The sequence below is a fragment of the Priceomyces carsonii genome (genome assembly GCF_900007245.1).
Source record: "Priceomyces carsonii strain CBS4050 genome assembly, scaffold: Debaryomyces_carsonii_scaffold_4, whole genome shotgun sequence".
Taxonomy (NCBI): Eukaryota; Fungi; Ascomycota; class Pichiomycetes; order Serinales; family Debaryomycetaceae; genus Priceomyces; species Priceomyces carsonii.
The window spans coordinates 632,217-657,065 of NW_026946677.1; the positions used below are offsets into that span (position 1 = coordinate 632,217).

The following is a 24,849-nucleotide window of genomic DNA, read 5'->3' on the forward strand; positions in this document are numbered from 1 at the left end:
ATATAGAAAGATGCATACAGTATACAGCTTGGAACCAGTGGTAAGCTCGGGATTGAATGGTACAGTAACATGTGTGTTTTAAGGCGATTTGTGTAGTTGAGAGGATAGAAGTTGTAAAATGTTTTCGCTGCTTAGTAAATCTGTGGCATATCTTGCGAGTTTTGTCATATCCGGACTTTCATTTCCCAAAACGGAAAGCGTATGTATTTGACTTCGGCTTGGTCAGTGTCGGTCAAGGCAACTTCTTCCCGACGAAAACGTCACACCCCTTCATGACACTACTATTTTTGCAGACATTTTTATATACTCTCTTTGGAATTCATAGACCCTTGAGTTCTAAGAGGTATAGATTGACTTATAAAATGTCCAGGCCTGCGAATAAACTGCTTTAAATGATCTTAAATGGGTTAATCTAGCGATGAACCTAAAACAGTAACTTATGAGTTGTAGAATTTAATCTTTCCGCTCATAATATTTTTTTACTGTCAACTATTCCCATTTTCGTAAAAATAAGTATTTTGAGTAGGGTTAGAGGTATGATCGGCTCAGAAGTCGGTATCTTAGCGGCGTTCAGCCTCAAGTTTTTTCTTATTAAACAAAAAATGCCTTCAATGTAGTCGCCACAACTGAAATATTACTTACCAAATACCACCGGACGAGGAAGCATGCACTGTTGGTTCGCCATTCGTAGGTATTTTTTTAAAAGTGGTGCATATATTACTAGCTAGATCAACAAGATGTCGCAATCGCTGCTGGCAAGTTGCAACAATAGAGCATATTCCTAGATAGGTAATTAAAGTCCGGCTAGGGAATATTAGAACAAGTTGTAGCACATCTGTCCTATATGGCTTAAGTGTAGTAAAACATAAGAGGGTCAATAAATATGGCCTTTCCAGTCCTCGCAGCTTATAACTATTCAACATCGTACGACTTGTATTCATATTCAATTTTTTTTTTTGCAACTATCGAAGATTGATTTAAAATGGCTTTCACAAAGGATTCACATATAATTGTTGTTGGTGCCGGTGTCTTTGGACTATCCTCGGCCTATAATTTGGTACAGAATGGTTACAAGAATATCGATATATTTGATCGTACAGATTACGAAAAGACAAAATATTCTCCATTTCAAGGATCGGATGCCGCTAGTGCTGATATAAACAAATTATTCAGGATCTATTATGAGACTAAGACTCTTTATTCCAAATTAGCAATTGATGCTCTCGATATTTGGGATAAATGGAATGAAGAAATCCAAACGCTTTCTTCTGAAGAGAAATCTCGTTTCATTGACGATGACTTGGAGCTCATAAGGTTAACTGGTGGATTACGTGTTGGGAATCTGCAAGAGCCCTCACTGGTAGAGGTTGACAATTTAAAAGGATTTGAAGAATTGGGGCTTAGAGACACCCAGTTTGACTTAAGTTCAGAGAAAGATCTTTTAAGAGCAAAACTTCTTGGGTGGGACAAAAAATTGGACATAATTAGAGACCTCAAAGCACGGAATAAAGTCACGACTGTCTCAGGAACCCTAGATGGAATTACAAGGATCTTGAAAGCTGACAAAGCCCTCTTCTACGTAAAAATCTTACTAGAAAAGGCAGGCGTTATTTTTCATTATGGAGATGAAGGGACGTTCAGCGAACTCATATATGATGACAGAAATAAATCTGTAGTCAGAGGCATTAGAACTGCAAATGGTTCCACTCATTCTGCTGATGTGGTAATAGTGAGCAGTGGACCATGGACCACCTCCTTGGTACCTCAATTACAACATCGTACGCAGGCTTCTCTTGCTAATATCGTCTATCTTGAAATCCCCAAGTCAAGGCAAGATTTGATTGACAAGTATTCTGAGTATCCGCAATTACAGTGGAAAACCACTAGTAGTGAGAGCGATTTTGATCCAGATGGCGGATTTGCGTTCTTCCCTCCCAGCAAATCCGAAGGCATATTAAAATTAAATGGCAGACACCTTAAATACTTGAATCCTGTCAAAATTGGAGACTCTTACATCTCTGTACCTAAAACTTTAGGAGATGAAAAGTTACCGAAATTTGTTTTACAGGAAGCAAAGGAAGTGTTTCTTGCACTTACACCAGAAGCAGCTGCAATAGAAGGAGTCAAATTGAAGTCTAAGCTATTCTGGTATACTGATTCTATTAATAGTGATTTCGTTATTGATTTTGTTCCTAATTTCGATAATCTTCTAGTGGCCACCGGTGGTTCATCGCATGGATTCAAATTCTTTCCAGTGTTAGGTCGTACAGTTGTCGATAGACTTCAAGCCGCTGAAAATGACTATACTGAATTATTCAAGTGGAAGAACCCAGAAGATATTAAAGTTGACACCTTTGGATTAAAAGAGGAACATATCGAGAATAATGAAAGACTCAATTTAAAGAATGCAGTTTTACTAGATGATTCAGATCTTGAGTTTTCCAAAGAGGACTTAAGTAGGATAGCATCGATTAAGTTGGTTTAGAAGGCTACTACTTATTTTTTAATATCAGCATGAAAATTTTAACTGAGTTTCTTGTGCCTAGATATTTGTAAAGCATAAAGTATTGCTAAGTATTTGTAAACCATATCTTAGTTTTAAACCGGTGAGATAGAACAACTGTATAATCTACGATACGATTCAAATCTGAGAAGTGACAGAGAAGCTATCTCTGGATGCAAAATATCACAAATCATAAGTCATCAAGGTCGATAAGATGTAAATATCACCATACGTAACTAAAGGTTTTTTCGATTAGTAGGTTAAGTAAGCTACGAGTCTATTTCAAGAAGTTCCAAATCTTGCGACGTCTATTAAAACTAAAGGCTCGTGAATAAAATAATTAAATACAATTGAAAACTAACCAGATTATGCATGGTAACACATCTTCTGATCAACGGACAAAGTCCAGTATTGCCAGACTAAAAAATCTGGAGGAGATTTCAACATTAGGGTATGTTATATTCTTATAGAAAATATAGTTTTACAACGTCGATACATTAAGCAATCTATAAATCAATACTTTGTAACTCCTCCATTTCTTTCAGCATATTTTAAGCAATATTCAACGCTGGCCAACTCGGCACATCTTTGGTTTATATTCGAGTCATATAAACTATCATCGCGATCTTGGTCTGACTTGTCAAATAATCCTGGGAGCTTGAGTATGTAGTTTAAAAGTCCTTTGACTTGGACTATGCTGACATCACTATCGGCTGCAGACAACGTGACTCCCATATAGTCATTGATAACTGTCTCGGCATCTAATACGTTTTGATCTTTAAACGTGGCAAAATCTCCACGTCCATAGATCAGATCACCTTTGCGTACAGAATCAATATCCCAATATGCAATGGAATTGGGTATTAAAACGTTTCTTCCTTCACACTGTTTGGGGCTTTTTTCAATCAAATTACCGCTTTTATCCAATTCGGGCGTTATCCATGGAGGCACTATTGCATTGAAATCGAAATATTCCGATACATCTCTAATGTTGTAGGAGTATTTCTTGTCACTTGGATTATAATCTTCGGTCAATATGATTAAATTTGGCCTATACATAGACTCACCACAACCACATTTGTTAAGATGAGTTCTTGCCCATCCAACATAGATGCGTCTATTTTCTGGAATTTGGAATGCGTTAGTTATACCATTCAGTACGAACCTACTAGAGGGTAATTGTACGAGCTGCGTACCACCTCTTAAGGGCCCAACGTAATTAAAGTCTGATTTTTCCGGCTTTTGCAAAAAGTCACAAATTGCTGTATCAATATCGCACTTCAAAACTTCGAGTGGCTCTAGTGAATAGATAAAATTCAAGTGGGTGAATCCATCGTTTTTTGACTCCGCATCCCTCGGTGAGCTGAAAAATGGAGTCCAATTTTTTTCAATATTTGCGTATGGCTCGTTCCGCTTCTTGAAGATGCTAAACTTACTAGAAAATGGCAAAAACATATGCATCGTTCTTTTGATCAACTTCACATCCTTCAAGTTGAAAACTATTAAAGGTTCATCGAACCCAAGAGGGTTTCTCCGAAGTAGGATCCTGGGATCCTCTGGACCCCAATAGTACTTTCGGTCTGGTGTACGGAGACTGAAATCAAACGTAATGGGTAAAAATGAAGGAAACTTGGCTTCCCTATATGCAATTTTTCTATCAACTATCTTCAGTTCTATACTACCCTTTGCGTTCACGTTCTGCTCAGTCACTAACTTCTCATACGGAATCTTTAAAGTTTTCTCTGGTAACTCGTTCCAGTCTTCATCAAATAACTGAATATATAGAAAACTCGCGAAAGCTTTGTTAGGAATTCCAGAGGGAGACCACATAATTCTGCTTACCATAAAATGTACTTTGTGTTCAGAGAGCCAAACCGACGATCCAGCAAACCTAAACCATTGCTTTTCACTAGGAATCGAGGGTTTAAATTCTTTAGTTGCTGCCTTGAGCATCCGGTCATACAATTCATTCTCTTTAATAGCATCTCTCACCTTATTGAAGTTCGCCTCCAAATATTTCTGCTCCGACAACTCTAGTTGTGACTCATACTTAAGTCTTTCACATTTTTGAGCTTCAGTGAAAGTTTCCAAGGACTGTTCACCTTTATAGAATATACTGTGGAAGTATGTTTTTAACGACGCGCTCTTATATGTATTCGGCTCCATCAATTGTAGGCTTAGAGGGAACGAGATATCTTTGATAACTTGAGCCTCCTCAGCTGGTCTTTGAACATCTTTAGGTCCGTCATTATTCTCTTCAATATCTGGCTTCGAATCACTATGGTGATGGTTCTCTGGCGCCACCTTAACATCGCTAATAGGATTGCTTTTCTCCTTCTCGAATCGTGTTAGCGGTTCTTGAACAATATCGTCTAACTGATAACCCTTAGAGATTAAGATGACGATAGTTGTGATCAAGAGAACTGCCACTAAAGACAAGATTCTGATGTATCTCTTACCATACATCATCCCTTCTGTCATGGACTCCTTGGATGATGTTTGTTTCCACTAGAAATGCTTAAAAAAAAAAATTTATATACACTGTAGCGTCGCGCAGACATTTATATAAATAGTGTACAAGGGCGTTCTTTTACTTGTAATGATAATAATACATGAAGTCTATACTTTTAATCTGTAGAAGTCATTAGTGACTGTTCAAGGAGGTCTATAGAGTTCTCGACCTCGGTGACACCCATGCCGCAACATAGTGAGATTAATTTACAATATTTGTTGAGTTTATCATCTTTGGGATAATTGGCTACGATGGACTTCGATTCGACTGAAGGATCGAATTTGTTCTCCTTAAACTCGTCGTTGGAGAGTGGCACATCAGCTTGGCGCAGATAGAGGTCCTTGACCAATTGCTGTCGCCGTATTATTTCTTTGGTTAACTCAACGGATAAATCGAAAGGATCATCGTTCTCATTCGGCAGAACCGCCTCTTGGAACTGAGAAGCCAGCTGTTGTAGTCTTTTTCTTTGAATAACTTCGTTAACCTGGGTGTATTCAGCTAGCTTCTCATCTAGAACATCCTTCTTGAGCAAAGTTTGAAAGCTTAAATCATCAAGGACCTTGTGTATTTCATCTTGGATCAATTTACTTCGTTTGCGACTAAAGGCAGCGTCATAGGGAGATGAACTGTTTAAAGAAGTTTCATATTCTTCTACTAAGTACTCCAACTTGAAAAAAGAAAGTATAGCTTTTTGAGACTTTAACTTTCGTCCGTCTACCTCCTTCAAAATTTTATGATAATTAAAGATCATCTCATCCTTTTCATTTAATTCTTTGTCAACAGAATACGCCAACTCAGTTAATTTTTCCGTTATTATATTAGATGTGTTATTGTGTAGATTCGTGGCCAATTTTGAATAGTATAATTGACTTTCAAGACTTTGAGTACTCTGATTCTTTCCCGCCAAATTTTGGAAACCTTCATCCGCTTGATACTCATCATCCAACCTTAAAATATAATTATGCCAACCCAAATAATCCTCAACGGTGTAAGATACCAAGTTTTTTAAGGTGAAATCAATAAATTTGTGATAGCTAATGAGGACCTTGATGCACTTTTTATTCAAGTGGTAAGCGACTATATGGAAAGCAGTATTTCCATCTGAATCTTGATGATTAATAAATTTCACGATCAAGTCTTTTTTATCTGGAAGGTCATCATCATCCAGTAATTCAATAATCTTCGAAAATAGAGTTTCCATGTAATAACGGGCGAATTTTTCCTTATTTTTGTTATCAATCAATGCAATATGATGTAAGACGGTCTTACCTGAGTTATCTACTAATAAGATTGAGTCAAGGAGTAGTTCTAGCAAAGTCAGGAAGTTTTTAAGTTGATACGAATTGCTGAATTTTACCAAAAACATTAATGGTGTTTCTCCCTTATTATTTCTTAAATCTGGCTTTATGTTGAAAGTTTCCATCAAAAATTCAATTATTGAAACACTAGCCATTGAACACGCCCAGTGGAATATGGTATTTCCATCATTATCAATTGGTCGATTGACATTTATTGATGCAACTGGCAAAGGTGGGTTTAATATGTAGTCTGGAATACTGCTTGATCGTATCTTGTTGTCATCTAAGAAATAAGTTAAAAGACTTGAAAAATATTCATTATAAATCAGTTCCCCCTTAGACAAGCTGTTTGACGGTGGTGCATTCTGATACTGCAGAAGACCATATGGATCATGTTGATGATGCGATTGTACTATCCTTTCAAAGGAGTCTCTGGGGGTTCCGAAGAGTTCTTTACCACTCATCAACTCACTTGGTGAATCCTTTATATCCCTTTCATCATCTGATTCAACTACTTGCAAGTCTTGTCCGGTTATGTTTAAATTACTTGATATTATTAAAGCATCCTGCTGCGTATCCTGTCGTGACAAAGATGGGTGATGATTATTCTGCAGGCTCGAGAGAGAATCAGATCTTTTAAAAGTCCCTATGTTCGGACCACTATTTGGATTGTTATCTATTGGAACGGTATCCGAGTGATTGAGACTCGGTTGCAGGGTTTTTAGAGGGATTCTCCTAGGCCTGCCTCGTTTCCTGGGAGGTTCACCGGTTATCGAATTCATACTTTTTGCCTTTCTGGCCGGTTGTGTGAAACTTGATTGCCTTCTTGCAACATTAGAGGCTGATGCGTGACTATGCTTCGGCGCTGGGGGTGGAGTTTCCGACTTACCTTCGATATACTTGAATTCAAAGATTGGCCGTAGAACATCAAATACATCAAAATTTTTAGCGATTGAGGCGCCGATGTCCAATGGCACATATGTACCTTGGTATTTACCGTATCCACCTTGAACCTTCTCGTGTATACCAGTTTGTACATCTTTCTCTAAAATTCTAGTCCTCTTAGCTTTGGGAAAGCGTGCTATTTTTAATATATGCGTTGCATTTATCCAAGAATCAGATTTTCTTCTCATTATGGGACCTTCTGACGTTACAAACTCGAATACTGGCACATTGGAGTATGTGGCAGAATATATTTGCTTGTTTGCCATATTCCAATTTTTTATATCTAAAACAAACCTTTATCTCGGGGGTTTAATCAACCACTCACTAATTATACTGCTTTAAATTTTGGAAAAGAATCATAAACTAATAAAATGATAGATTTATTTATAATATACAGCCCCTTACTCCAACACTTTATTCTATCCCTTGTTTTATTGATTAATTTAAAACTATGGTGTTATTATGTCAGGGTTTTTTTAGTCAAAATAATCATCTTTCGCATTTTGTGTAACTTCAAATATGCCCTGGAATCTATCTCAATGTGTCAAATACCTGACCTATAAAACTCAAATGGGGGATTGCGTAATGAATATTGATAAGCGTATTTAGTCTTATATATATTAGTCTAGAAAGATCTTCAAAAGTCTATATATCATTATACCCACCAAAAACAACACTATGACTATGAGATAAGTGAAGTATTTTGTAATATATTTCATCGATATATTGGATGATTGCTCTTCGGTAAGCGGGATACTAACCACATGGTCCGCTGCCTGGAAGCATATATCTCTTCTTTTGATAATTTGACAGTTACTGTCTTGAATATTTCTCTTTAAGATGGCTTTTCCAAGTAAAATTCTAGTATACTGTTGTAGGGACGGGTCAAATGTTTGGAATGCAGTGTTTAAAATAATTGACTCTCTATCGATACCATTAGTGATTCTTTCGATTTTTTTCAATTGTTTCATTACAGGAGTATCAGTGTCTTCGATTCTGTCCAAGTCATCGGCAATTGTTGTCAATTTGAAAAAGTAAATGGCCTTATTTATCGACTTTTGTACTGATTTGCTCTGGTTCAACAAAAATGGTATCAATAATTTCTTGAGATTGTTAAAACTATTGAAGAATATGTCAATACAATTCAAGTTTTTAATGATAGCCGAGAGAATTTCGTTCGATGATAACAAGCACAATAAAGCTATTCTTCTAACAGAATCATAACTTCTCTCTTCCCATGATACCTTATCGCCATTAATATCTTTACCCAATATTGAATTAAAATCGTCTTCTAACTTGAGTAGACTCAATTTTGTTTTATTTGTCATGAAAGTTATGTCGTCATAGTTTGGTATTTTTCTTAATAGCGTTGAATATATGGTAATAATGTCAGTGTATAAATGAATAATCCGTTTCAAGTTAATTAAAAATTGTTGGCTTGAATTGTTTAAACAATACTTGAATAGACTTGAATGTGCCACTATGATATCTCTCTCACTTTCATATAGGTCTTTATCTAAGCTAATTTGTCGACCTCCAATTGTGTATGTCATATTTACTCAGACAGTGTTCAGTAGAACAAGGCTTAATGAGGAACTCATTTTTTTTTCGATGAGTACTATATTCGCACTGATAATATATAATTGCCTTATATGATAGCGTGGTCACTCAGATGGGAGTTTTTAATATATTTAAAAAGGGATTTGATGCCGATGAGTTCGATAAGGAGCTAACCCTTCTTTCTCAGACTATATCATCATCGCAAGATAAAATTTATCGTCTTCGAAGAAAATCGAAAGCAATAAAATGGTACTTAATAAAACACACAATTGTGTTATACATTTTAGTTATAGCTTATTGCTATGCAAAGGTTTCCAAAAATGAGGTTTATGGTACTCGATTTCAAAGATTTGTAAGAGCTCAATCTCGAAAGCTGTTAGGCATTTTGATTGGTCTACCAATTTTAAGTTTCGTATTAGTGAAACTTCTCCAGTTGGTGTTCAATATCCTTATTGAAAGTCAGGAAAGAGGCTTGAAGAACATGAGAAGAAAACATAGCTTGAAGATTGAGGAATTGAAGAAAGTGACTAACTTTAATACTGCAAATGAATTGTTAACAAAATACGGCGATGATGGCGAAAACCACCCCCACCAGGCCGCTCAAGGTACCAAAAATGAAGACGTTCATCTGACAGAATTGCAACATATGAACCCTCAAGATATGGGCCTCAATTTAGATTTTGGACCCATACAACAGCCCACAACTCCTACATCTCCAACTTCTCAGAGTATTCAACAATTGCCGAACTCTGCGCAATCCATCAGTTCGCCGGTTGGAAGAACCCCTCAAAGGTCATTTCAAGATCGAATATTAGATTTATTGATAGGGTCAGACAATAATGAATCAGTTGAAACCAGATATGCTTTAATTTGCAATAGATGCTTTACTCATAATGGGCTAGCTCCGCCAGGATGTAAAGATCCATTGACTGTCAAATATATTTGCTTTCGCTGTGGGGCTTTAAATGGTAGCGAGAAGATAAACGACGACATATGTACCGATAATCTCCAGACACCAAAGCCAAGAAACAATATGAATGAAGGAATCTCTGGTGTGTTAGCTGAGCCTCATTTGAATACAACGACGGAAAAAGAAAACGAATCTCATGAAGTATCTGGCTCGTCTGAAAGAGACCTAAAAAGCGATAAGGAACGAGATAATTCTTCTGAGGTAGAAGACAGACCGCAAAAGGACGATTCATCTGAGAAGCCAGATAAAGTTGAAAGTTCAGAGTAGTTCGTTTGGGATAATACAGGATTGAATCTGATATATATTATAAGTTTAACTAAGATAATTCCATGATAGCATTAACCATATCTCCGTCATGTTTTTTCAAAGCTTTAACAGCTTTATTTCTGGAAACTTGAGTTTGCTCGACAATAATGTCGATGTCCTTCGAGTCTAATCCAGTCTCGTCAATCTCTTCATCATCGTCGTCTTCTTCTTCGATTTTAGAGTCTAACGTAGCATTTTGTAAGTCAGCAGTAATAGATTCTGGGGACTTGTCTTCAGCATTTGAAGCGGCTCCTGCTAATGCTTCTTGTTGTTGTTGTTGAGCTTGAGCCTCTGCAATTCTCTGGTTCATGTCATCAACCTTGGCATCACCAAACACAACATAGGTTCCAGCAGCAGATCTGTACACATCTGGGCGGTCAATTGCATAGATCAAGTTACCTCTTTGTTTAAAAGTAACTCTGGTAATACCTTTGATCTGTTTCAAGTTCAATTTCTTAATCAAATCTCTTGCTTTCTTTTCATTTTTTGGAATGACGTTGACGTCAGCACCTTGAGGGATTTCTTCGATTGACATAATGTTGGTTTATTTTAATGCTATAATATACTAAGTTAAAGCCTGATTTTCACAAACTTTTTTCACTACTCTCTCGTCGACAAAATAACCTGCAATTATTATCGAATGTAACCTGCAAAAAACTGTTGTTGAACTTGCCATTTCGGCTATTATCCAAAAGAGTCACACCCGACGCTCTTGCACATAGCAGAGATAATAAAACTGCCGTTTGCTTACCCTGTAGCCCAAAGGAGGAAACCCTTTAAGGACCATGTCTCGAAAAGTTTTCACACCAGCAACGCAGTGTCTGCACTTTATACACTTGACTTATCAGTTGTTTCTTTGGCACGAATAATCGGTAGCTGTTAAATTAAACAGTCCACTCTCTTCTTAGCTCGGTAAGCTTGAGGGATTTCTTCATTTATTGTCATCTATTTGAGCTTTTCTCCATCTCCGCCACTCTTGTCTCTGAAGGCATCTCATTTGATGGAATAGCAACACTTAGTAATCGGCTATGTTACCTATCAGGATGTAACGGATCTTCTGCTCGTAATAAAGCTAAGCTGCGAAATGCATGTCATCTCTGCTTGTAAATACAGATTAAAGATACGGTGTAAGAAAGTACTTTAATAGCTCAGTCGTTGTAAGGAAGCCCAAATCAGTTCTACTAGAGCCTTATACGATAAATCTTTAGTTCTTTTTCTAAGTCTAACCTTAGAAGTTCAGGATTTATCGCACGGGGATTACTAGGACCGTTGACCGAATTCAGCTCACTAATATATTTTTCTTTTAAGTAATAAACACTCGATTAATTGTTTCTGAGTCTATACTTTCCAAAAATAACCCTACAATCATACTTCTGCGAGGGATCTGTTTATGAGAATAGCAGTTATCCAGGATAACTAGACTGATCAGTAAAAGAAGCTCCTTGGGTATTTTATACGTCAACAGTTTAACTAGTTGTTGTGCAATAGAATCGTTCAACTTAGTTGAGCGAAGACTGAACCCATAGAGAAGTGAAAAATACTAGAGGATAAGTGTTTTATTGAGCTATCATTTAATAATAGATTTTCATTGTATGATATAGACTCCGTTATAAACGATGACGGACGGCAACGGAGAATCATCGCATTCTACATTAAAGGATGAAGGCAATGTGGCTAATGAAAATGACCAGTCTTCGTCTGATATCTTACATTCAAAATTCGCTTGCTTTAAAGAGTTTCGAGAAACACCTGCTCCGACAGTCGGGGCAAAGATAAAGAAATATTTTTATGATAAAGGATTGGCCCAGAGACCCCAGTATTTGGAAGATATATATAACAAGAATCCAAGATTTGTTTTTGTGAATTATGAACTTCCTGAAGACTTGAAGAACCACTATGGGGGTCCTTTGATAACCTTACCAAGAAACAAGATCAGGACTACAAAGTATACTCCAGTATCATTTTTACCAAAGAATATACTATTCCAGTTCACCAATGTCGCAAATTCATATTTCTTGTTGGTTGTTATATTGGGTGCGTTCCAAATTTTCGGAGTAGCTTCTCCAGGAATGGCAGCCGTGCCTTTAATCGTTATTGTTTGTCTCACAGCTATAAAAGATGCATTCGAAGACTATAAGAGAGGTGCAAGTGATTCGGATTTGAATAATTCACCAATCCACTTACTCAGTGGATTGGATAATCCAAATGTTGAAGTAGATGACATTGGGAAGTGGAGAAGATTCAAGAAAAAATGTACTAGAATGAACAAATCATTTGCCAGGGGCGTGAAAAAAGGTTGGATCTTTTGTTTTGGCTCTAAAAAAATGAAAGCTAATCTTCACAGAGAGCAGGTTGTTGAAGAAGAAAATGCTTTACGAAGAGTTAGCACGGTCATCTCAGATTATTCATATTTAACTAATAGAAATAGTACTACTTCAAGGAGAAAATCACATCAATCGAACAGGCCACATACAAAGCCACTTCCGAATACCCTTCTCAATCCAAGATTGCAACAGGAGAATCCTCCTCATACAAAATTCAAGAATAGACGTTGGAAAGATGTCAATGTTGGGGATTTCATAAGAATTAGAGCTAATGAAGAGGTTCCCGCAGACGTTGTTATAATTTCCTGTTCTGATCCCGAAGGTAATTGTTACATCGAAACAAAAAATTTGGATGGAGAGACAAATTTAAAGACAAAATCTTCCCTCCAGTGTGGTGGCCAGGGAAACTTGGGCCATCTGAGTGATTTAGGAAGCACTAAATTTTGGATTGAATGTGACCCACCAAATAGGCTGTTGTATTCATTCAAAGGAACTATACACTACGAAAATTATAATCAGCAAGGTACCTTAGTTAATCCAGATGAGAAAGAGCCTATCACGAATAGTAATGTTTTACTAAGAGGTTGTAGCTTGAGAAATACACTGTGGGTTATTGGGGTTGTCTTATATACTGGTGCAGAATCAAAAATCATGTTGAACTCTGGAATAACGCCTACAAAGTCCTCAAGGATTGCTAAGGAATTAAATTTCTCGGTAATTCTAAATTTCGTCTTGCTTTTCATTCTATGTTTCGTTTCAGGATTAATCAATGGTTTGTTTTATAACAAAAAAGATGTTTCCAGGATATATTATGATTTCCAGCCGTATGCCTCAACGGCGGCAGCAAATGGTGTATTATTATTTTTCGTGACGTTGATTATATATCAGTCTTTGGTTCCAATTTCGTTGTACATCTCAATCGAAATTATAAAGACTTTACAAGCCTTCTTCATTTATTCGGACATTAAAATGTATTACGAGAAATTGGATTTCTGTTGTATTCCAAAAGCTTGGAGTATATCTGACGACTTGGGTCAAATTGAATACATTTTTAGTGATAAAACAGGTACTTTGACTCAGAATGTCATGGAGTTCAAGAAATGTACAATTCTTGGTAAGTCTTATGGTTTGGCCTATACTGAAGCAAAGCAAGGTTTAGATAAAAGAGAGGGGTTGGATCCGATAAAGGAATCTCAGAAGTGGAAACTTCGTATGGATGAAGACAAGGAAGATATGGTTGAAAATTTGACTAAGCTATCTGAAAACGATCAATTCCGTGAAGAAAATTTGACCTTCATATCTAATGATTACGTTGAAGATGTTTTATCGAAAGGTGAACAGGGACGTGCCGATGAAGAATTCATGTTAGCCTTAGCGTTGTGTCATACCGTTGCCACTGAAGAGGATCCTCAAGACCCCGGGTTGAGAATTTTTCAAGCAGAATCTCCTGATGAGGCAGCCTTAGTTTCAGTGGCCAGAGATGTTGGTTTCGTCTTCAAAGAAAGGATGAGAGGCTCCTTAATACTTGAAATCTATGGCAAGACCTGTGAATATAAACTTTTGGAAATTGTCCCTTTTTCATCTGCGAGAAAAAGGATGTCTTGCATAGTTCAAACACCCGAGAACAAAGTAATGCTTATTACTAAGGGAGCAGATAATGTGATATTTCAAAGATTGAAGCACGATGCCAATATGGAAGAAATAATCCTGAAAACTGCTCTTCATTTAGAAGATTTTGCGAAGGAAGGCCTAAGAACCTTATGTATTGCCCAAAAAGAATTAGATCCATCAGCATTTGATGAGTGGACTAAACGGTATAAGGAGGCATCTGCCTCGATAGAAGATGACAGAGAAGACAGGTTAGAAGAATTGGCCGAAGAAATAGAAAATGGTTTGTCATTATTAGGAGGCACTGCAATTGAAGATAGATTGCAACAAGGTGTCCCTGAATCCATTTCAATTTTAGGTGATGCGGGTATCAAACTTTGGGTTTTGACTGGTGACAGAATAGAAACTGCTATTAATATTGGATTTTCTTGTAACTTGCTAGAAACTGAGATGAAATTATTAGTTGTCCGCCCTGATGAGAGTAATACTCCTGAATATATTGATGGCTTGTTGACTCAATATTTGGACGAAAATTTCAATATTTCAGGAGATTTTGATAAAAAAATCGAAGAAGCTAAAAAAGATCATTCAACTCCATCTTCTAAGTATGCTGTCATTGTGGACGGCGCTGCTCTAAGCTTAATTTTCGATTTAGAGGATTCAGCACTCGAAAAGAAGTTCCTTCTCTTAGGAAAGCAGTGCAAATCTGTCATTTGCTGCCGAGTGTCGCCTGCGCAAAAAGCCCAAGTTGTGCGAATGGTTAAAGATAAACTTGGAGTCATGGCATTGGCTATTGGTGACGGGGCAAACGACGTCGCTATGATACAAGCTGCAAACGTTGGTGTTGGTATTGCAGGTGAGGAGGGGAGACAAGCGGTCATGTCTTCGGATTACGCTATAGGTCAATTCAGATTCTTGGTTAGACTCATATTGGTTCATGGAAGATGGTCATATAAGAGACTTGCAGAAATGATTCCTTGTTTCTTTTATAAGAACGTGGTGTTTACCTTTACATGTTTTTGGTACGGTATCTTTAATAATTTTGATGGATCTTACCTTTACGAGTATACCTATCTTATCTTTTATAATTTGGCTTTTACTTCTTTGCCTATCATCGTCTTGGCTGTTTTGGACCAAGATGTGTCTGACTCTGTCTCCCTGTTGGTTCCTCAATTATACAGAACAGGTATCTTGAGACTTGAATGGTCACAATACAAGTTCTTGTGGTATATGGCTGATGGAATTTTTCAATCCGTTATTTCATTTTTCTTTCCCTATTTATTATTCTATGAAGCATTTCAAAATCCTCAAGGTATGACAATAGATCATAGGTTTTGGATAGGTGTTGTTGCGGTCATAATTGCGGTTATCGCATCTGATATTTACGTTTTGCTTCGGCAATACAGGTGGGATTGGTTGTCGCTAGTTATTGACATTATTTCAATTTTACTTGTATTCTTCTGGACTGGAGTATGGAGTGCAAGGACCTTTGCTGGTGAATTTTATAAGGCCGGAGCCCAAGTCCTAGGGACTTTGGCATGCTGGTGTTGTATCTTTATTGGATCCGTGGCTTGTCTCTTACCCAGATATACGTATGACTTCTTGATGTGTAATTTCTATCCTAGAGATGTCGATATTATCCGAGAAAGAGTACGCCAGGGTGTATATGATGATTACCCTCAAGGTTATGATCCCACCAACGTCGATGACGTCGAAAAACATAGATTGATCACTCGTATGATAGACAATTCTCCTGAGTTAATGGAAAACATTGAAGAGCAGATCGAGAATAAAGATCCCGATGAGCACCACACCACATTATCAAGAGCAATACAAACTATCAAGAGAAGAGCCACTATAACCCGCCCCAGAGGTGATTCTCATTTAAAAACCAGAAAAGACCTCATCAATGAACAATTTAGGAAGCCGATGAATCTCGAAGAATTGAGAGTTAATATGATTAAAGACGGTGAGTTGAATTCAAGATCGTCGCTTGATAGAGTCAACACCACCCACGAGCTTCCGGGCCTCACGCAAGCGGAAACTTTAATATCCTACCACACACGCAACAGTATCAATTTCAACAGTTAAATTTGCGATAAATGAATGCAACATAGGCTTCTTTCATCTACAACTATCCTGTTTAAATACTCTTTCTACTCGTTAAAATATTCATTTTTTCTCCAACTGTTCTTTTAAATAGTATTATTGATTTTCTTCTCTTTTATAATAGTTTTATTACTATAATAGCTAAGTTTTATAATTGTATTAGTTTTGATTTTTGTATGTTGAAATTTTGTGTCTCATTATAGAAAGATTTTATCGCATTAACAACCATATTTTTCAAACTTTATTTATAATTCTAACAAGAAGCCAACCAGCCCCTGTTTGAGATTACTAACAATAGCAGGATGTTCACCTTCGAGCTATTAACACCTGATTCGAAGGTTGTTTCCTGTAAGACGGCATTGATGACGTTTGATAATGATATTAGAATCATGGTAGATCCAAGCTGGAATGGCGAAAATCCTGATGATATCTTATTCTTGGAACAATACTTAAGAATCACGAACTTCATATTACTCTCGCATGCTACGCCAGATTTCATAGGGGGATATGTGTTAATGTGTGTCAAATTCCCTAACTTGTTGAGTAATATCCCAGTCTATTCTACGGTTCCGGTGAATCAATTGGGTAGAATATCCACAGTCGAGTTTTACAGATCTTGTGGTATCCTTGGGCCTCTTAAGGGTGCTCTTATTGAGATTGAAGAAGTAGACGAGTGGTTTGACAAAATCATTCCCTTGAAATATTTTCAATCCTTGAGTCTTTTTGATAATAATTTGAATCTTACTCCTTACAATGCAGGGCATACTTTGGGTGGTACCTTCTGGTTAATAACAAAGAAGTTAGAGAAGGTAATTTACGCACCGTCCTGGAACCATTCTAAGGACTCGTTTTTGAACAGTGCTAGCTTTTTGTCGAACGGTAACCCATTATCACTGCTAATGAGACCCACTGCATTAATAACGAATACAGATCTTGGGTCGACGATGTCGCACAAAAAGAGGACAGAAAAGTTCCTATCTCTCGTCGATGCTACATTGGCAAACGGCGGAGCAGTATTGTTGCCAACATCGCTATCAGGAAGATTCTTAGAACTATTACATTTAATAGATCAGCATTTACAAAGTGCACCCATACCTGTTTATTTTCTTTCGTATTCTGGTACTAAAGTCTTAAGTTATGCCTCTACGCTTTTAGAATGGATGTCTTCTCTGATGGTTAAGGAGTGGGAAGAAGCTTCATCGTCGGCAACACTGTCCAATAAGAACAATTTCCCATATGATCCTTCCAAAGTTGATCTCTTGCTGGACCCAGAAGAATTAATCCAGTTGAGTGGCCCCAAAATCGTATTTAGTTCAGGTGTTGACTTTAGGAACGGGGACATGTCATCTGCAGCTTTAGCTTATCTATGCCAGGATCAGAATACGACAATAATTTTAACCGAGAAGAGTCACTTTTCTTCAAACGAGTTCATAAGCAGCCGCCTATATCACGAATGGTACAAATTGACTAAGATCAAGAACGGCACAGTTGAAGACGGTATTGCCGTTCCATTGGAAACTGTCGTAAAGTTGGATGGCTGGACACGAGAAGAACCATTGGTTGGTACCGAGCTTTCTGACTTTAAGGAAAGAATTGAACAAACGAGAAAGCAAAAATTGATTGCTAAAGTCAAAAATAGAAAAAATCAAGATTTATTGAATGCTGATACTATCAGTGGCGACGAGACTTCAGATGATGAAGAATCGGAAAATGAAAATCCAGATAATTTAGATGACCTTAAATTAAAGTCAGCTTCGACTGCGGTCGCCTCCGTTGATGAGATAAATGATGCCCTTATAGTAGATAATGTAAGAGATGCTCTTGATTCTAACCAGCCGTTGGATATTAAGATAACTTACAAAATGAAGCCTAGACAAGCCATGTTTCCCTACTTTAGTGCACTTCATAAGCAAAAGTTTGACGATTACGGAGAAGTAATTGATCTTGCAAGTTTTCAAAAAAACGAAGACTCGACAACGAATAAATTAATTATGGACAGCAAAAAAAAATTTGATGACAAACGAAAATGGGGAAATGTAGATAAGAATGGAAAGAAAAATGATAAGAATAATAAAAATAACCAAGGTAATAAGTTGACTCCTCAAGAGGTTTTGAATAATCAGGTATTGCAAAAGAATTTGGATACCTTATTTAGTCCTAGAAAAAGGGTGCCACTTAATGGAGCATCGTCTCTTTCAACCCAACCTCAAGAATTGAGAATAAGATGTGGCTTATCATTTGTGGATCTTTCGGGGCTCGTTGATTCCAGATCCTTGAGTATTATAGTTTCAGCTCTTAAGCCTTATAATCTCCTATTACTCCCTGACTTTACCAATAGTGAGGGTGACAATGACACTGCCGATGGTTTGAAACAAGTCAAAAAAATGTTCGACCAGCAACAAGATCAACATGAGGCTATCCAACAAGATACCACTTTACTTAGCTCATCAAAAGTGATGTCTCTTGCATCAATTAGAAGAGGCATGATGTCATCATCCGGGTACAATGAGTCAAAAAAGATGATTGTTACCGGGATAGAATACAATTTGGCTGTCAACATAGGAGGTGAGGACAATCCAAGCGGTCTTAATAATTTTGAAGTCAAATTAGATGACAACGTCATCAACAGCCTTAAATGGCAAAAACTCGATGGCAGCCACAGAATTGCAAAAGTATATGGTCAACTAGAGATACACAATCCGGAGTCATCTGTTAGAAAAAAGCAAAGGACAGTAAATGATTTCATAAATCCATCTACCAAGTTCTTGTTGACGCAGCCGTCATCAGAATACTCACAAGAAAAATCAACCCCAAAACTCGCTGTAGGTAATATCCGTTTACCAGAGTTGAAAAGGAAACTCTTGAGCCGTGACCTTAGTGCTGAATTCAAAAGTGAAGGTACTCTAGTGGTTAATGATGTCTTGGCTATTCGTAAAGTATCTTATAGTGGCATTGAAGGCGACGACACTGGGGACATTGTGATAGATGGGATCATGGGTCCATTGTACTACGAGGTTAGAGCTTGTATACGTGAAATGTTAGCATATGTATAGTATAGTATAGTAATAGACGATTGCAAAATATCGTTCTCGTGATCACTGGAGCCAACTCTTTTTGTGCATTGCGCACGACTATATTTTTGATCGATCATCGACCAATTACAGTACATCAAAAGACATTAAAGAGACTAGATAGGTAACACTTAAATACATAATAGACCGTTATTGTCAAAGCAATCGTTTCCTAGGTAATAATGCAGCCATATTCAAGAACTGGAGGTACTAGGAAGTGTTTTTACGAGTTCCAGACATTAGTAGCATGTTATACTTCGGCAGACACTGCTACAAAGAAAGAATGTACACCTCAATTTGATGACTATTTTGAATGTTTACATGGTTTCAAGGAAAGAGAAAAAACGAGAATCATGCTTCAACAATTGAAAGACAATGAACAAAGTAAGAATGGAGTGGTTGCTTCTGATTTGTACAAGTCAAGTGGCTCTGTGTATGAGAGTCTAGATCTCGTAGGAAAACAGGCTGAAAAATGAATAGAAGCTACTTTTGGAAGATTATATTTAAAGCTCTTTCAGCTTATACAATTGGGGAAAGACGAGGTGGTAGAGAGGAGTGGCTACACTTGTTTGAAAGAAAATGCATCGTTCGTACATATTTAGTAGGCTATCGCAATAAATGTAATGGTTATGACGTTATAAAATGTAGAATGAAGCTTTGAATGCGGTCCTAGTGATAAATGGCATGGTTATAATTCGAAAAATTCGAGATATTGGTCGAATTCTTGTGCAAGACTTTGAATAGTTTTCACATTTTTCGTGGTCATTGGGGGGCCCGTGGAGGTGGAGGAGGTGGTTTCCCTGTTGCGTTCTTTACAGCAGGTGGTGGTGGTGGACGTTGGATGTTTAGAGAAGGTGGTGGTGGAGGAGGACGTGGGATTGCAGCAGCTGGAGGAGGTGGTGGTCGACCTGATATAGCGGGAGGAGGCTGATTCCTCTCTGGTTGTATTTCTTCACTTTGCCACGGAGGAAGAGGTGCATTAGGCTTCTTCCTTTTGAGAGGTGGTGAAGGCTCTTCTCTATCTCCTGCTCGTTCACCATCTCTTTGTCCTTCTTGTTCTGCCCGAGGAGAGAAAGGTCTTTGATTCTGATCATCGCCATTGAAAGGCGCACGTTGATTCTTGAATTTACAATCTCTAGCAAAATGACCCACCTTACCGCAAATTTTACAAACTATTTGAGAAATATCCAATCCTTGGCGAGCTTGTTGACGCTTTTGGTATGATTCAGGATCAAATGGCTTTGTTTCTCTTAATGTACCGTTCAAAATAGCCAATTCCCTTAGTTGGCCCCTTTTCAAATCATTTTGGCCCACTGGTGAAGAAATTGCCTTCTCGATGACTTGATTTGTTAGCTTAATAGCCGTGGCAATTTTTTGTTGAGAATCTGCGGTTACCACTACGTGTAAGTCATCAGAAGTGGATTCAAGATTCGGGTTGGAAAATGACGTTAAGGAAAATGAGCTATTTCCTTCATCGTTATCATTACCCGAAGAAGTCGATTTACCGTCTTTAACTGAACCTTTACCTCGAATTGCGAGTTTTGCTCCACTTTCATCTTGCAATGATCTCAAAGTATTCCCTCTTGGCCCAAGCAAAAGGCCAACGAAATTAATATCCGGATAGTCTTTAACAGGGATATAAAGCTTTTCAAAAGTTTTCGTTGGTTTTCGATAATCGTAAGGTGATATGTAGTCCTTTATGCTGCTAGCAGCAAATTCAACTAGATAGTGTCTTTCCTTTTCGAGAGCTTCCCTTGTCCTTGCCTCCCTTGTATTAGTCCTATTACCAGCATTATCGTACTTAGGTGGTGGGGAAGGGTCTCGCTTATAATTTGGAATCTCTTTAGATCTACCTGATGGAAGAAGACTCATTATATCTCGATGCAGCTGCTGCGAAATTCTTAATATGTCTGAAATCTCTTCTATACGGAAATACTGCTGGTATGCATCAATCTGCTCTGGTGTCAAATGCCCCGTTATAATAGTATCCAACTTTTCTCGTCCCACATTCTTATATCTTGATGGTGTGCCAGACCACTTAGTTTTTCTTCCTTGAGACAAATTGCTCGCGGGGGAGTCTCTAGCTATATTCCTGCCCCTCGCATTTCTTCGGTCATCATCTCTATATCTCAGGCTATACTCTGACATTACAGGGAGTCAAGATGTGATGATAATACGTATAGAGATTCTTTAACAGCTTCGATGAATGACGAAAAGTGAGGTAAACCCATAAACTGTAAAACCATGCGATGATGTTATAAATATTTGAAATATTGCAGTTTAATATCTATGTAGTTGCAATACATGTTTTATATCGTTTTATTCATTAAACCTCTACCGACAATACCTCATTGAGTCTAATATCTACAATTGCTTGAAATTATGAGGTTGTCGAAAGACAAAATTATGCAATTAATTCATACGACTTGCTGAAATTTGAGTACACTTAATACTTCCCAGCCAGCTTTTCTGGTAATTATAGTATCTACCTTCCACCCTCTGGATCTCATTATGGAAGAAACTCTTTCTGGGTTGTTTCTAGCGCAGAACAACACATATGCAACACCATTCCCTGGGGTGAGAATTTCACTCAAGTCATTCAAAAGCTTCCAAGTCACCACCATTCCATCTTCACCACCAAGCAAAGCCAGGTCTAGCCATTCAGTATCTTCCCACGAACCAGATCCAGACAAGTTAGACGGTTTCGGAAGTGACTCGGAAGGAACATAAGGTGGGTTGAATATAAGAATGTCTATAATATTGCTTTTGATTCCCCTTGTCAAATTCATACGGCATACCTCAAAGCTTTGCTTATTGATACTTGCAGTTTCTAAAGCAGTCTTACATGCATGAAGATTGATATCTGTTGCGATCATAACAGCATTTGGTAGGATATTCTGCTTTACAAAAGTTGTGATCACTCCTGACCCTATTCCAATCTCTACAACAATAGGTACTTTTCCATTATTGTCTCTTTTTAGTTGATCTGATTCATTTTCAAAGCAATCGAGTAGAAGAAATGTATCTTCTGAAGGCTCATATACTCTATTGTAGTCTATATTCTTCACAGTAGGTGTAGGAAGCATCTTGTGATTATTGTGAAATTTTTTTGCGTTTATATGAGAGACAAATAGGTGTGAGAACTTTAAAAAATAAACCATAATATATTTTCTCTAATCAAAGTTAATCTACAAGTGTTACTTATTAAAGTATGCGGGTGAAGGTGAAGACTTTAACGGGTAGAGATATTCTTGTTGATATTGAGCCAACTGACAAGATCATAGGAATTAAAGAAATGATGGAGGAGAAAGAAGGAATCCCACCTTCACAGCAGCGTTTGATTTTTAATGGATCACAGCTTGATGATAACAGCACTGTTGAAGAGTCAGGGATCGGGCCAGGAGCCTCATTACATTTGGTTTTGACATTGAGAGGAGGCTAGACAGACTTTCTATTGGAATCAACATGAATGCTGAGTATGACTTACAGCAAACTTCACATATACTTATATTATACATACGTATTAATTGACGACCTTAATTATATTTCATCTTTCATAGCCCATTTTTTGGCATTTGCCAAAAATGCACCTAATCCAGTTGGAGGGTTAGGACTGTCATTCTGATCTTCAGGAAATATATACTCTAAATACTCCTCTTCGACATTGTCTTTTAACTTAGTTTTCTTGGAAATCACAGGAAGTTTCTCTTCAATCAGTTTGATTGAACGTTCGTCTCCATATGATTCTTCGAAATCTTTCCATTCATTGAGAATAATAGCTCTATCCCTATTGGAACCCGTATCTTTAAAAAATCTGTTGGCTTCTTGGAAAACAGACCGGCTCTTTTCCATCTGAGGGTCTTCAATAGCAAACTCGAATGTTTCATCTTGACCACCTAAGAATTGCGTTAATTGAGTCTCATTTGGAACTGATATCTCAAAGAGGGCAAGTGATATCCATGCTTGTGGACTTGAAGTTTTTTCTATTAATTGTTTGTATAACTCCCTTGCTTCTGAGTACATCATCTCCTCCTTATAGTAATTAATGAATGCCATCCATAAGTGTTCAAGATGAGGAAACTTTTCAGGAATATTTTCAGCTAGTCTGATACCCAAACTGAAAAGTGCAACACATCTATTATTTTCTTTCATTCTACTTTCAAAGGAGATATAAGCGAACAAAACCTCCATAGCCGAAACTTCAGTCGTGGGGCTAATAAGAACTGATTCCAACCATTTTTCGAAAATCTTTCTTACTCTATCCCACTCGCCCAACTTTTGTTCAAGATCAATATAGAACTGGAATAAACTTCGTTTTGGCTTTGAACGATTCGCTTGTCCAATTCCCCTTCCTAGTATCTTTCTAGCATTTGTCAAGTTGCTGTTTCTAATCTCAAATTCTGCAAAATGAATCCAAACTTTTCCAAAGGAAAATCGTTTATGAGGGATTACATTTAAACAATCACTCCAAACTTGACGAGCTTTAGAGGAATCAGAGTTATTGAATTCTTCCCATAATGCATATCTAATCCAGATTAGTATAAACCGTCTCCAATTCAACGTCTTTTTAGTATCTTGTGGCACATTTCTTATCGCTTCCTCAAAATAAGGTCTTACTGTAGCGGCATCATTTGGTAAAATATTAAGTAGGAGCCACCATGTGTTAAAATCATAAGGATTTTGCTTTAGCTCTACCTCGTATCTTTTTTGTCTCTTGAGAACTATGCTTTCTTCTATGTTGTCTTCTTCTCCGTAGAGCTTTTCAAAATTTATATAAGATTGATAAATCAAATTAATTTTATCAGGCAGCAAATCCTTAGCAAACTTTTCCACCAGAGCTGTGTAAATCATTCTTGCTCTTTTGTATTCTTTTACTGAGACCTCCCATTCTGCCCACTTACATATTATGTATGCTAAGTCGGGGTCATTCTTCGTAGCTGGATCTCCTAGCATCACGTCAACAGCTAGTTCGAAGGTCTCTCTGATAAACCTTGAACCCAAGCTAAGCTCAAACTCAATCCATTTCAACCATACGCTTCCCTTTGGATACGCTTTCACGAACCTCATGAACAAGTCTCGCACATTATCAAGTTCATCATAACGTATCTCAAAATTAATATAAGCTTCCCATGCAGACTCAACAGGCTTCCATTCTAGCCATCTCTCAAAAACACTTCTCACATTCAAATAGCTTTTAAGCATCTCCTCCGTTTGAACATATAGAAACCACAATTTATCGACTCTGGGCAATATTGTGACTGCCCTGTCAAGCAAATTTCGAGCATGATTTATATTTCTATTTTGTAGCTCTGCTTGAATGTATTGAACCCAAAAAGGAACATGTTCGACGTTTACCTCCAACGCTCTTTCAAATATCGATCGAGCTCTTTGAAAATCATGATTATTATTTAGTTCCCATTTAGCATAACGCAACCACTGGCCGAAATTGAGCCTATTCTTGTTTAATTGCTGCTCGTATTCTTTCCGTTTATTTAACTGATACGATTTTAACTCCTCTAAATCCTGAATCAGCTGTTTTACTCTTTCTTTTGGTTTTGACACCGACTGAAATGCATCGTTTATTATTTCACTACTTGTAATTTGATTCATAACATAAGATAACAGGTATAGAAATCTTTCAAG

The 24,849-nt window shown here is 37.4% G+C and overlaps 13 protein-coding genes across 13 annotated transcripts; 6 read left to right on the plus strand and 7 right to left on the minus strand.

The window, feature by feature from the left end:
* Nucleotides 1-982: 982 nt before the first annotated feature.
* On the plus strand, nt 983-2,485 carry PRCAT00003827001 (uncharacterized protein; the record flags this gene model as incomplete). The annotated part of the gene is made up of 1 exon (XM_062953782.1): nt 983-2,485. The coding sequence occupies one exon, from the start codon at nt 983-985 to the stop codon at nt 2,483-2,485; it is 1,503 nt and encodes a 500-aa protein (XP_062810551.1).
* Nucleotides 2,486-3,016: 531 nt separating this feature from the next.
* On the minus strand, nt 3,017-4,984 carry BMT7 (Bmt7p; the record flags this gene model as incomplete). The annotated part of the gene is made up of 1 exon (XM_062953783.1): nt 3,017-4,984. The coding sequence occupies one exon, from the start codon at nt 4,982-4,984 to the stop codon at nt 3,017-3,019; it is 1,968 nt and encodes a 655-aa protein (XP_062810552.1).
* Nucleotides 4,985-5,130: 146 nt separating this feature from the next.
* MBP1 (transcription factor) lies at nt 5,131-7,524 on the minus strand (the record flags this gene model as incomplete). The annotated part of the gene is made up of 1 exon (XM_062953784.1): nt 5,131-7,524. The coding sequence occupies one exon, from the start codon at nt 7,522-7,524 to the stop codon at nt 5,131-5,133; it is 2,394 nt and encodes a 797-aa protein (XP_062810553.1).
* A 354-nt stretch (nt 7,525-7,878) lies between these two features.
* Nucleotides 7,879-8,811, minus strand: PRCAT00003830001 (uncharacterized protein; the record flags this gene model as incomplete). Its single annotated transcript, XM_062953785.1, has 1 exon — nt 7,879-8,811. The coding sequence occupies one exon, from the start codon at nt 8,809-8,811 to the stop codon at nt 7,879-7,881; it is 933 nt and encodes a 310-aa protein (XP_062810554.1).
* A 119-nt stretch (nt 8,812-8,930) lies between these two features.
* Nucleotides 8,931-10,055, plus strand: PRCAT00003831001 (uncharacterized protein; the record flags this gene model as incomplete). The annotated part of the gene is made up of 1 exon (XM_062953786.1): nt 8,931-10,055. The coding sequence occupies one exon, from the start codon at nt 8,931-8,933 to the stop codon at nt 10,053-10,055; it is 1,125 nt and encodes a 374-aa protein (XP_062810555.1).
* A 49-nt stretch (nt 10,056-10,104) lies between these two features.
* Nucleotides 10,105-10,629, minus strand: EGD2 (Egd2p; the record flags this gene model as incomplete). The annotated part of the gene is made up of 1 exon (XM_062953789.1): nt 10,105-10,629. One exon carries the CDS (start codon nt 10,627-10,629, stop codon nt 10,105-10,107), a length of 525 nt encoding a protein of 174 aa, XP_062810556.1.
* Nucleotides 10,630-11,710: 1,081 nt separating this feature from the next.
* On the plus strand, nt 11,711-16,117 carry PRCAT00003833001 (uncharacterized protein; the record flags this gene model as incomplete). The annotated part of the gene is made up of 1 exon (XM_062953790.1): nt 11,711-16,117. One exon carries the CDS (start codon nt 11,711-11,713, stop codon nt 16,115-16,117), a length of 4,407 nt encoding a protein of 1,468 aa, XP_062810557.1.
* A 320-nt stretch (nt 16,118-16,437) lies between these two features.
* Nucleotides 16,438-19,188, plus strand: PRCAT00003834001 (cleavage polyadenylation factor subunit; the record flags this gene model as incomplete). Its single annotated transcript, XM_062953791.1, has 1 exon — nt 16,438-19,188. One exon carries the CDS (start codon nt 16,438-16,440, stop codon nt 19,186-19,188), a length of 2,751 nt encoding a protein of 916 aa, XP_062810558.1.
* A 200-nt stretch (nt 19,189-19,388) lies between these two features.
* Nucleotides 19,389-19,682, plus strand: PRCAT00003835001 (uncharacterized protein; the record flags this gene model as incomplete). The annotated part of the gene is made up of 1 exon (XM_062953792.1): nt 19,389-19,682. The coding sequence occupies one exon, from the start codon at nt 19,389-19,391 to the stop codon at nt 19,680-19,682; it is 294 nt and encodes a 97-aa protein (XP_062810559.1).
* Nucleotides 19,683-19,968: 286 nt separating this feature from the next.
* PRCAT00003836001 (mRNA splicing protein) lies at nt 19,969-21,354 on the minus strand (the record flags this gene model as incomplete). The annotated part of the gene is made up of 1 exon (XM_062953793.1): nt 19,969-21,354. One exon carries the CDS (start codon nt 21,352-21,354, stop codon nt 19,969-19,971), a length of 1,386 nt encoding a protein of 461 aa, XP_062810560.1.
* Nucleotides 21,355-21,623: 269 nt separating this feature from the next.
* On the minus strand, nt 21,624-22,292 carry PRCAT00003837001 (S-adenosylmethionine-dependent methyltransferase; the record flags this gene model as incomplete). The annotated part of the gene is made up of 1 exon (XM_062953794.1): nt 21,624-22,292. The coding sequence occupies one exon, from the start codon at nt 22,290-22,292 to the stop codon at nt 21,624-21,626; it is 669 nt and encodes a 222-aa protein (XP_062810561.1).
* A 125-nt stretch (nt 22,293-22,417) lies between these two features.
* Nucleotides 22,418-22,648, plus strand: RUB1 (NEDD8 family protein; the record flags this gene model as incomplete). Its single annotated transcript, XM_062953795.1, has 1 exon — nt 22,418-22,648. One exon carries the CDS (start codon nt 22,418-22,420, stop codon nt 22,646-22,648), a length of 231 nt encoding a protein of 76 aa, XP_062810562.1.
* Nucleotides 22,649-22,746: 98 nt separating this feature from the next.
* Nucleotides 22,747-24,816, minus strand: PRCAT00003839001 (uncharacterized protein; the record flags this gene model as incomplete). The annotated part of the gene is made up of 1 exon (XM_062953796.1): nt 22,747-24,816. One exon carries the CDS (start codon nt 24,814-24,816, stop codon nt 22,747-22,749), a length of 2,070 nt encoding a protein of 689 aa, XP_062810563.1.
* Between the last annotated feature and the right edge of the window lie 33 nt (nt 24,817-24,849).